This window comes from Marmota marmota, unplaced genomic scaffold (genome assembly GCF_001458135.2).
Source record: "Marmota marmota marmota unplaced genomic scaffold, marMar, whole genome shotgun sequence".
NCBI classification, from domain to species: Eukaryota; Metazoa; Chordata; class Mammalia; order Rodentia; family Sciuridae; genus Marmota; species Marmota marmota.
The window spans coordinates 5,254,477-5,267,223 of NW_026000242.1; the positions used below are offsets into that span (position 1 = coordinate 5,254,477).

Consider the following 12,747-nt stretch of genomic DNA (forward strand, 5'->3'; position numbering starts at 1 on the left):
GACTTGGAGAGGCTGTCTTTGCTAAAAGAAGTAACTCTTGGGCCTGTAGATGCCTCATGGGTAACCAAAAACAGGATAAAGTTTGGCATCTCTGCCTTATTTTGTATTTGTCTTCGGATCTCTGCTCAACTTTGTGCCTAGGGATGTTAATCATTTAAGGAGTATTTATCTAAAAACAAGTAATACAAGTTTTCTGGTTTTGTTTTTTGATACTGGAGATTGAACTCAGGGGCCCTTGCCATAGTTATATACCCAGTCCTTTTTATTTCTTAAGACAGAGTCTTGCTAAATTGCTGAGGTTGTTCTCCAACTTTGTGATTCTCCTGACTCAGGCTCTCAAGGGATTTTAGGTATGTGTCACAGTGCTCAGTGTAATATAAGGGTTATTACCCCTAAATGTACCTATCCCGTCTTGTTCCCCTTGAAGACTGGGTCTTCAGCATCCTGTTTTAGGCCTCTGGAGAGACACCTAAAGTCTTCAGTTACTGCCCTACTAGAGGAGCCTTATAGACACCTCACCCCACGCAGGAATTCCCCCNTGAAGTGACCACTCCCTCCCCCGCAAGCAGGAGCAATCATCTCATGAGAACTGTGATCCCACCCTTTTGGGATCATAGGTCTAATAAGTATTTTGAGCAACAAATGGAAATTGCTCCCCTCAAGTGATAAAGACTTTTCTGGAGCCACTTTGTAGAACCGGAACTGAAATAATGATCAGCTAGGCCACAGTTTAGCCAAGACTGTTTAATTATGCAGACTTCTCTCTCCCTGCCCTAACTCTTCCTCTATTTAACCCCAAAGCTCCTGTCAGCACTCTGAAGACAGGACAGAGATGCTGCATCTCACTTTGCCTGCCCAGTGTGCTCATGTTGACTCAAGTCCTTTTCCTGTTTCTCACTATAACCTTTTCTGTTTGGTTTTTGGGGCAAATGGGTGGACCTGGTGTGTTGGAGCCCCCAAAGTCAGGCCTCTGGCTTAGACTCTGGTAAGACTAAGAAAGAGGCCTCATTAGCTCCTTTTCCTGATCAGAACACCTTGCCAGAGATAGGTTCTTCTGAAATAGGGAGGCAAGAACTACCTCAAAATGGATACCAGTGAGGAGGAAGGGAGGAAAGATGAAGAGGTGAGGCCACTTCAACCTGCCAGCTGTAAAGACCTGGAATTTGGGATTCCCAAATTTAGCATCTCCCAAAATAGCACTGTATTCTAGCTCTTCTTGAATTGCATCCTTTACTACCAGGCCACAATCAGCTTAGATTGCTACTTCTCCTTACATATCCCAAGCAGCAGATTCTACTTCCAGGGGTGATTTGCCACTAAGCTACATCCCCAGCTTCTTTTTTTTTTTTTTTTTAAGCTAGGGTCTCACTAAGTTACTGAGGCTGGCCTCAAACTTGCAATCCTCCTGCCTCAGCCTCTGGAGTAGCTAGGATACATTTTCAAGCAGTAAGCTCATTGTATGCCCATCTCTGGAGAAAGGTAAACACCTAGGCCCAGGGGCTGGGCAGTACTGTGAGGTGGGGAAGAGAGAGGAGGGAGTGGGAACAGTCATTTTGGTCCGGTGGATATGTGCCGTTGTCCTTGAGCACTCACTGTGTGAGCCTCTGTGGGATCCTAATATAGTCTGGACCCCCAATCGTTCCTTCTTTATTGTCTCTGGGCTTCTCTTTATTGCCCTCAGACCTGAGGCTGCTCTGGAGACTCATTCTGGCAACCAGCAAGGCCACAGCAACTCCATCATAGGAGCCTGTAGGACTCTTATTCCACAGTGTTCTTGCTTCTGAAGGATTGATGGATCTGCTACAGGAAGCGTGAGAAACTCAAGACTCTGAGTTCTCATCCTCCCCCAGTGGCTCCTTGTCTTTCTTCCACCTATTCATTCCTACCAGCACTGAGCAGAATTCAATTTGGTACTCCCTACCCAGAGAGGAGGCTAAATGGCAATCAAAGGTAAAGTGTGGCAGACATAACCTTTGAGCCCAACCACTTTCTCAAGACATTGTTTCCTTTCACCTCTCTCCCAGCTCCTTCCTGGCCTTTGAGGATCTTTCCTTCAATGTCTACGCCTTCATTATTAAGCTTCCCTTCACTCAGTCCCAGCTGTGGCCTTGACTACCATTTATTCCAAATCTACCCCACTAGTCTAGACCTTTACCCTGTGCTTTGAACCCTTCAACTGCTAAATTATGCCAACCACAACCAAGATAGTGTGCAGGATTCCTAGTCAGCATGCCCCAAATTAGCACTATATTGTAGCTCTTCTTTGAATGGCATTCTTTACCACCCAAGTCACAATCAGCTTAGATTCCTACCTGTCCCTATGCATCCCAAGCAGCAGATTCTACTTCCTAGAACTTTGAAGTCCCATTTCCTTTTTTTTTGTACAGTACTGGGGATTGAACCCAGAAGTGCTTTACCATTGAGCTACATTCCCAGCATCCTTCCACTCTATTTTTTTTTGTTTTTTTGAGATAGTCTTGCTAAATTGCTGAGCTGGCCTCAAATTTATGATCTTCCTGCCTCAGCCTCTCGCATAGCTGGGATTTTAGGTGTGTACCATGACACTCAGCTTCATTATTTACTTTTTTTTTTTTTCCATTATTTACTCTTAGAGAAGTCCCTTTTACGGGCTCATTCCATCAACTTCTGTTTGGTCTTCGTTTCCAGTCCCTTTCCTGTTCATCATCCACAACACAGTGGATGCTGTAACCTTAAACACAAACACCAGGGAGCTGCTCAGCTGCCTAATGGGGAACTCTCCTTATCCCCACTCTCACTGCCCCCATTGGCTGATAAGGAATTTGGCCCCTGCTTACCAGTGCAGCCTGCCTCCACCCCTCCCAATTCTCTCTGCAGCAACCCACCTGTGGATATGCCCCCCTTCTTTTTTTGGTACCAGGGACTGAACCCAGGGACACTTAACCACTGAGCTACATCTCCAGCCCTTTTATTTTATTTAGAGATAGGGTCTCGCCAAGTTGCTTAAGGCCTTGCTGAATTGCTGAGGCTGACTTTGAACTTCCCTCCTCCCTCAGCCACCTGAGTTGCTGGGATTACAGGCATGAACCACTGTGCCTGGCTCCCCTTCCATCCATCAAGACAACTCAAAAGCTACCTCCTTACTTAAGGAGCTCTTTGTTTTCAAAACTAGTAAATAAAAGGAATTGAGCTTCTGTTGCCTCTGAACAAACTGCATCTCAAGATATCTAAACTTTAAATGATTTTTCTACAGAAATATTTTAGATAATAAGTTAATAGGAAAATACACCAGTATTCAGACAAAATTAAGGAATTGTTATTTTTTTGGGATATGCTAACAATATTATGTTATGGGCTTTTTTAAAAAAAAATTGTTGTAGATGTTGTAGATGGACACAATACATTTTATTTATTTATTTTTATGTGGTGCTGAGGATTGAACCCCAGTGCCTCACACATGCTAGGTGAGCACTATACCACTGAGCCACAACCCCAAGCCCCATGTTAGGGTCTTTTAGGAAAAAGAAAAAAAGTCTTTAAAATAAGTCAGAGAGAGGGAGGAAAAGGGTAGGGAATATAAATAGTGCAACACTACATCATATGCAACCAGAAGAATGAGAAATTATACTCCATTTATGTATGTCTAAATACATTCTACGATCCTGTATAACTAAATAGAATAAATAAAAAATTTTTAAAAATAACAAATCTAGGTTATCCATGAGGAGGCAGATGTGGGCATTAATTATATTTTAGTTCCCCATCCCCTCTGGTATTGAACCCAGGGGTAGTTTACTACTGAGCTACATCCCCAGTCCTTTTTTGAGACAGGGCCTAAGTTGCCCAGGCTGGCCTTGAACTTGGCATCTACTTGCTTCAGCCTCCTGAGTAGCTGGGATTACAGGTGCGCCACCACACTTGGCTCTATTTTACTCTCTACTGATTGAAATTTTCAAACACATACAAGGTTGAGCAACGTGCAAGGGTTCCTTAGTTTGAAAAACACTGTGAAAAACAAAGCCGAGCAGGGGCTGCAGGGTATAGATCAGAGGTAGAGCATGTGCTTACCGTGAAAGAGCCCTGAGATTGATCCCCAGAGCAAACAAAGGCTACATCTCCCTGCTTGCATAAAGCCTTCCGTACAGTGCTTCCTCTCCCTGTTTCCTGAGCACATGTCCTTGCCACCCTTGTGGCAGAGGCCAGGCCCATCTTCTGTCCTCAGCTTGGTACACAGCAGATGCTTAATGAATGTCAGTTGAGTGAGTTGGTGGTACTTCCAGAGCTGGCTGCTACAAGAGCATCTCCCAACATAATCTTCCTAACACAGAAAAATGGAAACAGCTCCAGGATCCTGAAGAGGGTTGAGTATTTTCCTTCTCCATATGCTGCCCACTGAGCACCTGCATACCAGGGCAGCCGTACCAGCTCGGAGGGTGCTCCATTTTCATTCTTGGGGATGAACTCCACTCCTACCCTGATCCCCATCCTCAGATACCACACAGACACATATGACTGCTGAAAGAAACTTTAATAGAGCATGGCTGACTCTTGCTTCTTAGAGTTCAAGGTCAAAGAGAAAGGGCATCACATCTGTAAGAAAAGGAGAGAGTTCAGAGAAATTTGCACTTTGTAACTGCTGTTCCGAGTCTGGACTGCTGTCTCGCAGCGAGCCACCTACTCCTTCTCAAGGCTCAAATGCTGCCTTTTCTGAGGCCTCCCTGAATTTCCCCAGGAAAAGTGAAAGTCTCCTAGGCACGTCACTCCTGCTCCACTGTGTGATACCATTTTCCCAGAAAGTGGGGCCAATGCACCCCATGGACTGTGTACATCAAGTCCTACACTCCTGAGGAGAGGTCTCTCTTCAGAAAAGCATCACCAGAGGGTCTCAGACAACTGCTATTTTCCCTGATCCCTACAGAAGATGCCCCCCAGAGTGTGACCCAGGCTGCAAACTCAGCCTTGGGGTCAGGTTCCTCGGGTCTCCCCTTGGGCCCACACATGACAAGGCTTCACACCTGGCTGGCTCATGCACTGTTGGATACTTTCCAGCCGAGTGGAAGCCAAGGCACGGGCCTCCTCTGCAAAGCGGCGGTGTCCCTCCTCAGTCAACTTCCAGAGGCAGGATCGAGGCCGGGTGCTGGCCTCACCCTGCATACTGACCGGCACTTTCTCAAAGCTGTCTCGAAAACAGAGATTGTGACGGACAGTATTCTTCCAGCCTTCTGGAGCCGTCCGGAAAAAGGGGAAGTGTTGTCTGTGGACAGGGAGGAAAGATAAGGAAAGTCATGGTTTCTTTGGGGGAGGTCCTACTCTCCAGCTGGCTCTCCCCACAGGGGCCCCTCGAGCCTCAGCTCTTCACAAGGTGGATAATGGCCAGCAAGCCTTTGCTGCCTGAACATGTGGCAAAGCCTCCACCTGATTCATTGCTTATGAGGAGCCCCCTCTTTTGAGCCTCTTAACCCCAGGTTCTTTTTCCCCCCTCTCCCTTAGGGCTTAGGATGTTGACAAAGCAGGGACAAAGCAGAACCAGGCCCCTGGTCAAAGGGATATATCGATTCCAGGATTAATATGGAGACATTAGGCTCTTCTAATACTGGGAAAGGGCCCAAGAAACTCCCTCAGACACATGTGTACCTGTGCACACCTGTAATCCCAGCAACTCAGGTGGCTGAGGCAGGAGGATCACAAGTTCAAAGCCAGCCTCAGTTACTTACTGAGGCCCTAAGGAACTTAGTGAGACCCTATCTCAATAAATAAATAAATAAATAAATAAATAAATAAATAAAAAGGGAGGAAAAAAGTTGAATGCAGAGCTGGAAGTGTGGTTCAATGGTAAAGCATGTTGGAGGCCCCAGGTTTAATCGCATGCACACATGCTACTAAATGCAAATCCCTTCTCAATTGGGCTCTCCTGACCCCTGAGGGCACAGGAACTTGTGTTAGGCAGGAAGGTCATTAGGATTAGCATGGCTGGGGAAACCAAGTTTTATGCTGGCTAATCTTGAGAGGCAGTAGGTAGAAACTGTTAGTAGAACCAAGTGAGTCTATGTTTTAAAGGAGAACCAAGACACAAAAGGCTAGAGTTTTTTTAGACCTGAAAGAGGGTAGGAGTGATTATGTCCTTGCACATGGGTGGCAGGTATTCACCTGGGAAAAGAGGACTGGGAAGGCACTCATCCTCAGACCCAGATGAGGAAACTGAGTCAGCAAGCCCAGAACCAGGGCCCTGACCCCTCCCTTCCCCCTCCTCACAGGGCCCCCCCGCCCCCCCACACATACCGAGTGAAACTGTAGATCTGCTGCACGTTGAGGCCACAGGGGGGACTGTTTCTTAGTGCCAGGGCAATTAGGTGGAAGTAATTGAGAGGGGGCCGGGACCAGAGCCTCCCCTCCGGGCTGATGGCTTGCCGAAGCCTCCGACTCTGGAGGGGGGCCCTTGTGTGAGGGGACGGGAGAGCCACAGAGGAGCTGTCATCCTGGTCCTTAGCCTCCTCCTCTTCTGGGAGCTAGAGGAGCACAGAGTAGGAACTGGTCCTGACTCCTTGGCCTCAACTCCAGGGTGCAGCAGTCTAGGACCACCATCTGGGCTTGTCCCCAACCCAAGGGTGCTAGTCTCTTCTGAACCCATTAACCTTTGGCTGTCCCTAAGAAAACCAAACAGTGACACTTCATCCCTGAGCCCACCCTGCCTATGCCCAAGGCTGGCTCACAGCCCCAGGAAGCCATACCTCCCAGTTGCTGGGGGAAGAAGCGAACTGCTTCCGGGGCGGAGACTGCTCACTGGAGGAATGCAGCGATGACTCTGCCCTGGCGACCTCTGAGTAGCTGGCATCCTCCTCCTTTGGGGGTGCCTGAGGGGATGGGGGCTCGCTCATCAGATCCTCTCCTTTCTTAGATTCTGTAACCTCCAGCTTGCCGGGGGGATACACCACATTGGGGTTCACCCACATCCACAGGTTGGGCTCAATATCTGGACCTGTGCAGAGCAAAGGGAGACTGTGTGCCACAGTTCACTGGCTTTGGGTGTCCCTGGTATCTAGCCCAGGACGTGGAGCCAAGTCAGAGAACCCACCACTCACCGTCTTCATCCGCATTGGGTTTTTTTTCCAAAGGTAGTTTTGGCGGTTCAACTATTCGAAGTTTGTATCTGGCAACTGAAGAAAAGATGGAAGAGAATCAAAATGTTCTAGTATTTCCATTGTGACTCCAGGATCTTGAGCTTTGAAGGTCTCTTGGGAAAAGGTTGTGGACCCTCCCTGGGGAAGGAAATGTTAGACCACTATATTCGACTGGTTTTCCCTTCATTTCTGAACTTCTAACCACCTCACTTTTGTTTTTTTGTCTTTTGTTTTTTTGGTACTGGGAATTGAACTCAGGGCACTTTACCACTTAGCTACATCCCTTCCCCTTTTTGTTTTTTATTTTGAGACAGGGTCTTACTAAATTGCAGAGGCACTTGTGATCCTCCTGCTTGAGTCTCCTGAGTCTCTGGGAATCCAGGCAGGCACCCCACGCCCTACTCCTTCTGCATTCTTTTCTTCACATATATTGTCCCCAAATGATCTCATGCCATGGTTTCAGCCAATCATCTATAAATATAGGGCTCCCCAATCTTTACCTGTAGTCCAGATTTCTCTGCTAATCCTTAAATAGGACTTCCTATTGGATATCTTTACTTGAGTAGTCTGTGTGCATAGCAAGCACAACATTTCTAAAACTGAATTCCTTTATTTATTTATTTATTTATTTTTGCAGTCCTAGGGATAGAACCCAGGACCTGGCACATGTTAAGCAAGTGTTCTACCAGTGAGCTACATCCCCAGCCCCTGAATTCCATTTTCTTGCTCTTTCTCCTATATTTCTTGTCTCAGCAAAAGGTACCACCATCCAACCAGACGTTCAGGGCAGAAACTATTTTGCGTTCCTTGCTGTTCCCATGAATGTCATCATATTTCAGACAAATCTGGGTTTTCATTTTGGAAATGATGATATACTTATAGAAAAGCTCAGTAATTAGAAAGGATGCACACTGCTGGGCATGATGGTGCACAACTGTAATCCCAGCAACTCAGGAGGCTGAGGCAGGAAGATCATGAGTTCAAAACCAGCATCATATCATATGGGATTAGGCCCCAATCTCCTTAATAAGACTCCTATAGCACAAAAATTAAAACAAAGAATCAACAAATGGGATGGAATCAAACTAAAAAGTTTCTTCTCAGCAAAAGAAACAGGCTGTGAGGTGAACAGACAGCCTACATCCTGAGAGCAAATTTTTACCCCTCACACATCAGATAGAGCACTAATCTCTAGGGTATATAAAGAACTCAAAAAGCTAAGCACCAAAAAAAAAAACAAATAACCCAATTAACAAATGGGCCAAGGACCTGAACAGACACTTCTCAGAAGAGGATATACAACCAATGAACAAATATATGGAAAAAATGCTCAGCATCTCTAGAAATTAGAGAAATGGAAATCAAAACTACTCTAAGATATCATCTCACTCCAGTCACAATGGCAGCTATTATGAAGACAAACAACAATAAGTGTTGGCGAGGATGTGGGGAAAAAGGCACACTCATACATTGCTAGTGGGACTGCAAATTGGTGCAGCCAATATGGAAAGCAATATGGAGATTCCTTGGAAATTTGGGAATGGAATAACTATTTGACCCAGCTATCCCAGACTATACCCAAAGGACTTAAAAACAGCATACTACAGGGACACAACCATATTAATATTTACGGAAGTACTATTCACATTAGCTAAACTGTGGAGCCAACCTAGAAGCCCTTCAGTGGATGAATGTATAAAAAAAATGTGACATATATACACAATGGAATTTTACTCAGCAATAAAAGAGAATAAAATCACGGCATTTACTGGTAAATGGATGGTGTTGGAGAAGATAATGCTAAGTGAAGTTAGCCAATCCCAAAAAACAAATGCTGAATGTTTTCTCTGATATAAGGAGGCTGACTCATAGTCGGGTAGGGAGGGGGAGCATGGGAGAAATAAATGAATTCTAGATAGGGAAGACGGGTGGGAGGAAAAGGGAGGGGGCAGGGGATTAGCAAGAATGGTGGAATGTGATGGACATCATTATTCAAAATACATGTATGAAGACATGAATTGGGTGTCAACATACTTTATATACAAACAGAGATATGAAAAACTGTGGTATATATGTGTAATAAGAATTGTAATACAATCTGCTGTCATTTTTTTTAATCAATTAAAAAAACCCCAGCATCAGCAACTTAGCGAGGTCCTGTCTCTAAATAAAATACAAAAAAAAGGACTGGGAATGTGGCTTAATAGTTAAGCACTCCTGGTACAAAAAAAAAAGAACGTGCACTACATTGCTAATATTTAACATAGTACTACTAGAAAAAGGAAAAAAATAGCAAAACAAAGTTGGAAAGGAAAGGCAAAGCTACTGTTATTTGAAGAAAAAATAATTAATATAGATTATAATATTAACAGACAAGTTATTAGAACCACTAAGAACCCAGCAACTTTGCTGCATGTAAGAACATAATAATCAATAATATTTCTTTATGTCAGCATTAAAAATGGAAAATAATTTTACAAAGGTACTGCTTATAATAACAACAAAAATTATAAAGAATCTAGGAGTTAACTCATAAAAGAATTGACTAGACCTTTAGGGGAAAAATGTAATCACTTTTTTTAGACATAAAAGACTAGAATAGGGCTAGAGATGTAGCTCAGTGACAGAACACTTGCTTAACATGCATGAGGCATGAATTCAACCAGAGCACTGGAAAAGACAGATAGACAGACACTCCCTACGTGTCCAGGCTCCCTATGAGCCCTGAGTCTTTGAGCTCAAGTGATCTATCTGCCTCAGCCTACTGCATAGCTGGGTCTATGGGCACATCACCTCTCCTGACTGAACCCTATCTCAGAAGTACCTCAGTCAAAATCTAAATTAACAAAATAATTGCAACCTTCCCACAAACTCATTTATGTACTCCATAAAAATGTACCACCTCAGGCTGGGGCTGGGGCTCAGTGGTAGAACGCTTGCTTTGCACGTGTGAGGCACTGGGTTTGATCCTTAGCACCACATAAAAATAAATAAAGATATTAAAAATATATTTTTTTAAAAAATGCACCATCTTTTGTCTTTCCAGCTAACTCCCTCTCAACCACAACGAGGATCCCACTGACATCACCAATCCATCCATCTATGGCTTCAGAGAACTTGTTTGGCAGAATCGGGTTTAATCAGGGTGGTGGTTTGCCCAAACAAGTGCTCCAAAGCCATAGAGAGGCCAGGGACTTGCCCCTACATGCAAGGGAGTCATGTAACTTTTCTGAACCCAGGGCCTTGTGCATGCTAACATTCTACCAAGAAGCTACATCCCCAGCTCTTTTTATTTATTTTAAAATACTTTATTTTATTTATTTTAATTGTAGTGGGACACAATACCTTGATTTTATTTATTTATTTTTATGTGATGCTGAGGATCAAATCCAGCGCCTTGAACATGCTAGTCAAGCGTTCTATTCTTGAGCCATAACCCCAGCCCCCAGCTCTTTTTATTTTGAGACAGGGTCTAAGTTAACAGACTGGTCTTGAATTTGCAGTCCTCCTGTCTCAGCCTCCCAAGTAGCTAAGATTACAAGCATGTGCCACTGCACCTGGCTGCCTACTCATTTCCACTGGGACGTCTAACGTGGCCAGAGCATAACTCCTCATTTTCCTCCGTAAACGTTTCCTCAAAAAACCTTTCCCATCTCAGTATAAGACAACTCTAAACTGAGTATGGTTATGCATACCTGCAATCCCAGCTACTTGGGAAGATGAGGCAGGAGGATCACAAATTCAAGCAAGGACAGCCTGGACAAAAAAGGGCTGGGGAAGTTCAGTAGTAGGATACCACTAGATTCAATCCCCAGTACTGGGTGGGGGCAGGAATCTTCCTTTCCAATCTACCAATTTCTTTTCCCCTGAGCTGAAGGAGCTATTCTGCCCAGACTGGCTCAGCCTCTCCAGCAGCTGGGACTACAGGCATTTGCCTCTTGCTGAGCTCTGAAGAGTCTAGGTTTTTCCTTTTTGTATTTGCAGTGCTGGGGATCTAACCCTGGGCCTCATTCCTGTTAAGTAAGTGCTCTAACACTGAACTACATTCCCAGTTCCCAATTTTTATTTTTCTTATACCACACATTCCATCCATCAGCAAATCTAGTTAGTCCTAACCTCTCACCACCTTCTTTGTCACCACCCTGGTCCAATCTACCATCATGTGTTGTCTGGATTACTGTCACGGCCTAAGTAGTCTCTCTCTCTCATGGGGGAGCAAATACGGCACCCAGGGCTTGATACATGCTAGACAAATGGTGGACCATTGAGCTACATCCTCAACTCTAACACTCTTGAATAAATGAACACATATGAATGTTCACTATCTTTAATTATGGTGGCAAAGTGCTGGAAGCAATTTGGATGTAAGGAGAGTTAGAAGGTCAAAGGAAATATATATGAATGAGAGAATATTACCCAACAGCCAGAAGCATCAAATTAGATTGCATTTAGAAACAGGAAGAGGGGCTGGGGCTGTAGTTCAGTTGGTAGAGCACTTGCCTAGCACATGTGAGGCACAGGGTTTGATCCTCAGCGCCACATAAAAATAAAATAAAAAGGTATTGTGTCCATCTACTATAAAAAAATTAATAAAAAAAAAAAGAAAAGAAAAGAAACAGGAAGAGCTCTGGAAAACAAGGTGGGAGGGGCCAGGCATGGGCAGGGAGGCTGAGGCAGGAAGGTCTCAAGTTTAAGCCCATGCTCAGCAATTAATGAGACTGTTTTTCAAAAAAAAAAAAAAAAAAAAGGCCTGGGGATGTAGTTCAGTGGTAAAGTGCCCCTGGGCCCAATTCCCAGTACCAAAACAAAACAGAACCAAAACATTTTAAATAGACTAGGGTTTGTACATCAGTGTGGAGGAGATGATGGACGTGGGAGGTAGAGATTGAAGAGGGAAAACCAAGAGTTAACCCAAGCACCTTGTTCCATCAGATGACAAAAAGGTACCATGAATACATGGATGACATTAACTCAACTTTGAGGTCCAAAGAAGGAAAAGAAATTGTAAGACCACAATGGTCAATCATCCATTCAACAAATATTGGGCACTTCTAGATCTAGGCAACGCCCTTAAGAGGTGAGGTTACAGCCATAAACAAAATGATAATTTACAAGTTCTTTTAAAGAGACATAAAAATAAGTAAAGCGTACAGTTCGACAAATGGCAAGGATGGTGGGCCAAGGAGAAAGGCTGGGGAGGGGCCTAGGATGCAAAAGCTGGAAGAGCTGGAAGGCGTTGTCCCTTGGGTGCAAGTGCTGCCCTGGGCGGGTTTCCAGTCCAGGCGGAAGCCCAGTCCCCTTGCCGCATGGCGCCCCTAAATGGGCACTGGGGGAACTTAGCATGCACGGGGGCCTCGGAACCCGAAACCAAGCCTGAGGGTGCCGGGCCCTGGAGCAAGGCGCAAAGCCTGACAGTCCTCGGCCCCAACCCAGCCCGGCGGGCTCTCCCATCCCCCGCCCTCACGAGGTACTCACGGTTCTGCTCCGTCAGGGGCAGGTGCGCCGTGGTAAAGGCCAGAAAGGACTCATTCCCCATGTCCCAGTCCAACAGTCCTGGGACCTGGCCATGGAGGCTGTCCCAGAAGTCGAGATTTTGGAGTTTGAGGTCCACTTTTAGGGAGAGGAGGCACAGAGCGGCGCGGAGTGGGAG

At 45.1% G+C, this 12,747-nt stretch overlaps 1 protein-coding gene across 1 annotated transcript; it reads right to left on the minus strand.

Moving 5' to 3' along the window:
- Positions 1 to 4,495: 4,495 nt before the first annotated feature.
- Positions 4,496 to 12,747, minus strand: Foxr1 (forkhead box R1). The gene is made up of 6 exons (XM_015489659.2): positions 12,573 to 12,747; positions 7,059 to 7,133; positions 6,708 to 6,955; positions 6,259 to 6,485; positions 4,995 to 5,233; positions 4,496 to 4,569 (listed from the first exon to the last, which is right to left on the minus strand). The coding sequence occupies exons 1-6, from the start codon at positions 12,631 to 12,633 to the stop codon at positions 4,535 to 4,537; spliced, it is 885 nt and encodes a 294-aa protein (XP_015345145.2). The 5' UTR covers positions 12,634 to 12,747; the 3' UTR covers positions 4,496 to 4,534.

What these genes read in the sequence shown, in the direction of transcription:
- Foxr1 (XM_015489659.2), bottom strand. Translation starts at nt 12,633, where the DNA reads ATGGGGAATGAGTCCTTTCTGGCCTTTACCACGGCGCACCTGCCCCTG. An exon ending in GCCCCTGACGGAGCAGAACC is followed by an intron (nt 7,134 to 12,572) that starts GTGAGTACCTCG and finishes TCTTTTCTTCAG; the next exon opens with TTGCCAGATACAAACTTCGA. An exon ending in CAGATCTACAGTTTCACTCG is followed by an intron (nt 5,234 to 6,258) that starts GTATGTGTGGGG and finishes CCCTGTCCACAG; the next exon opens with ACAACACTTCCCCTTTTTCC.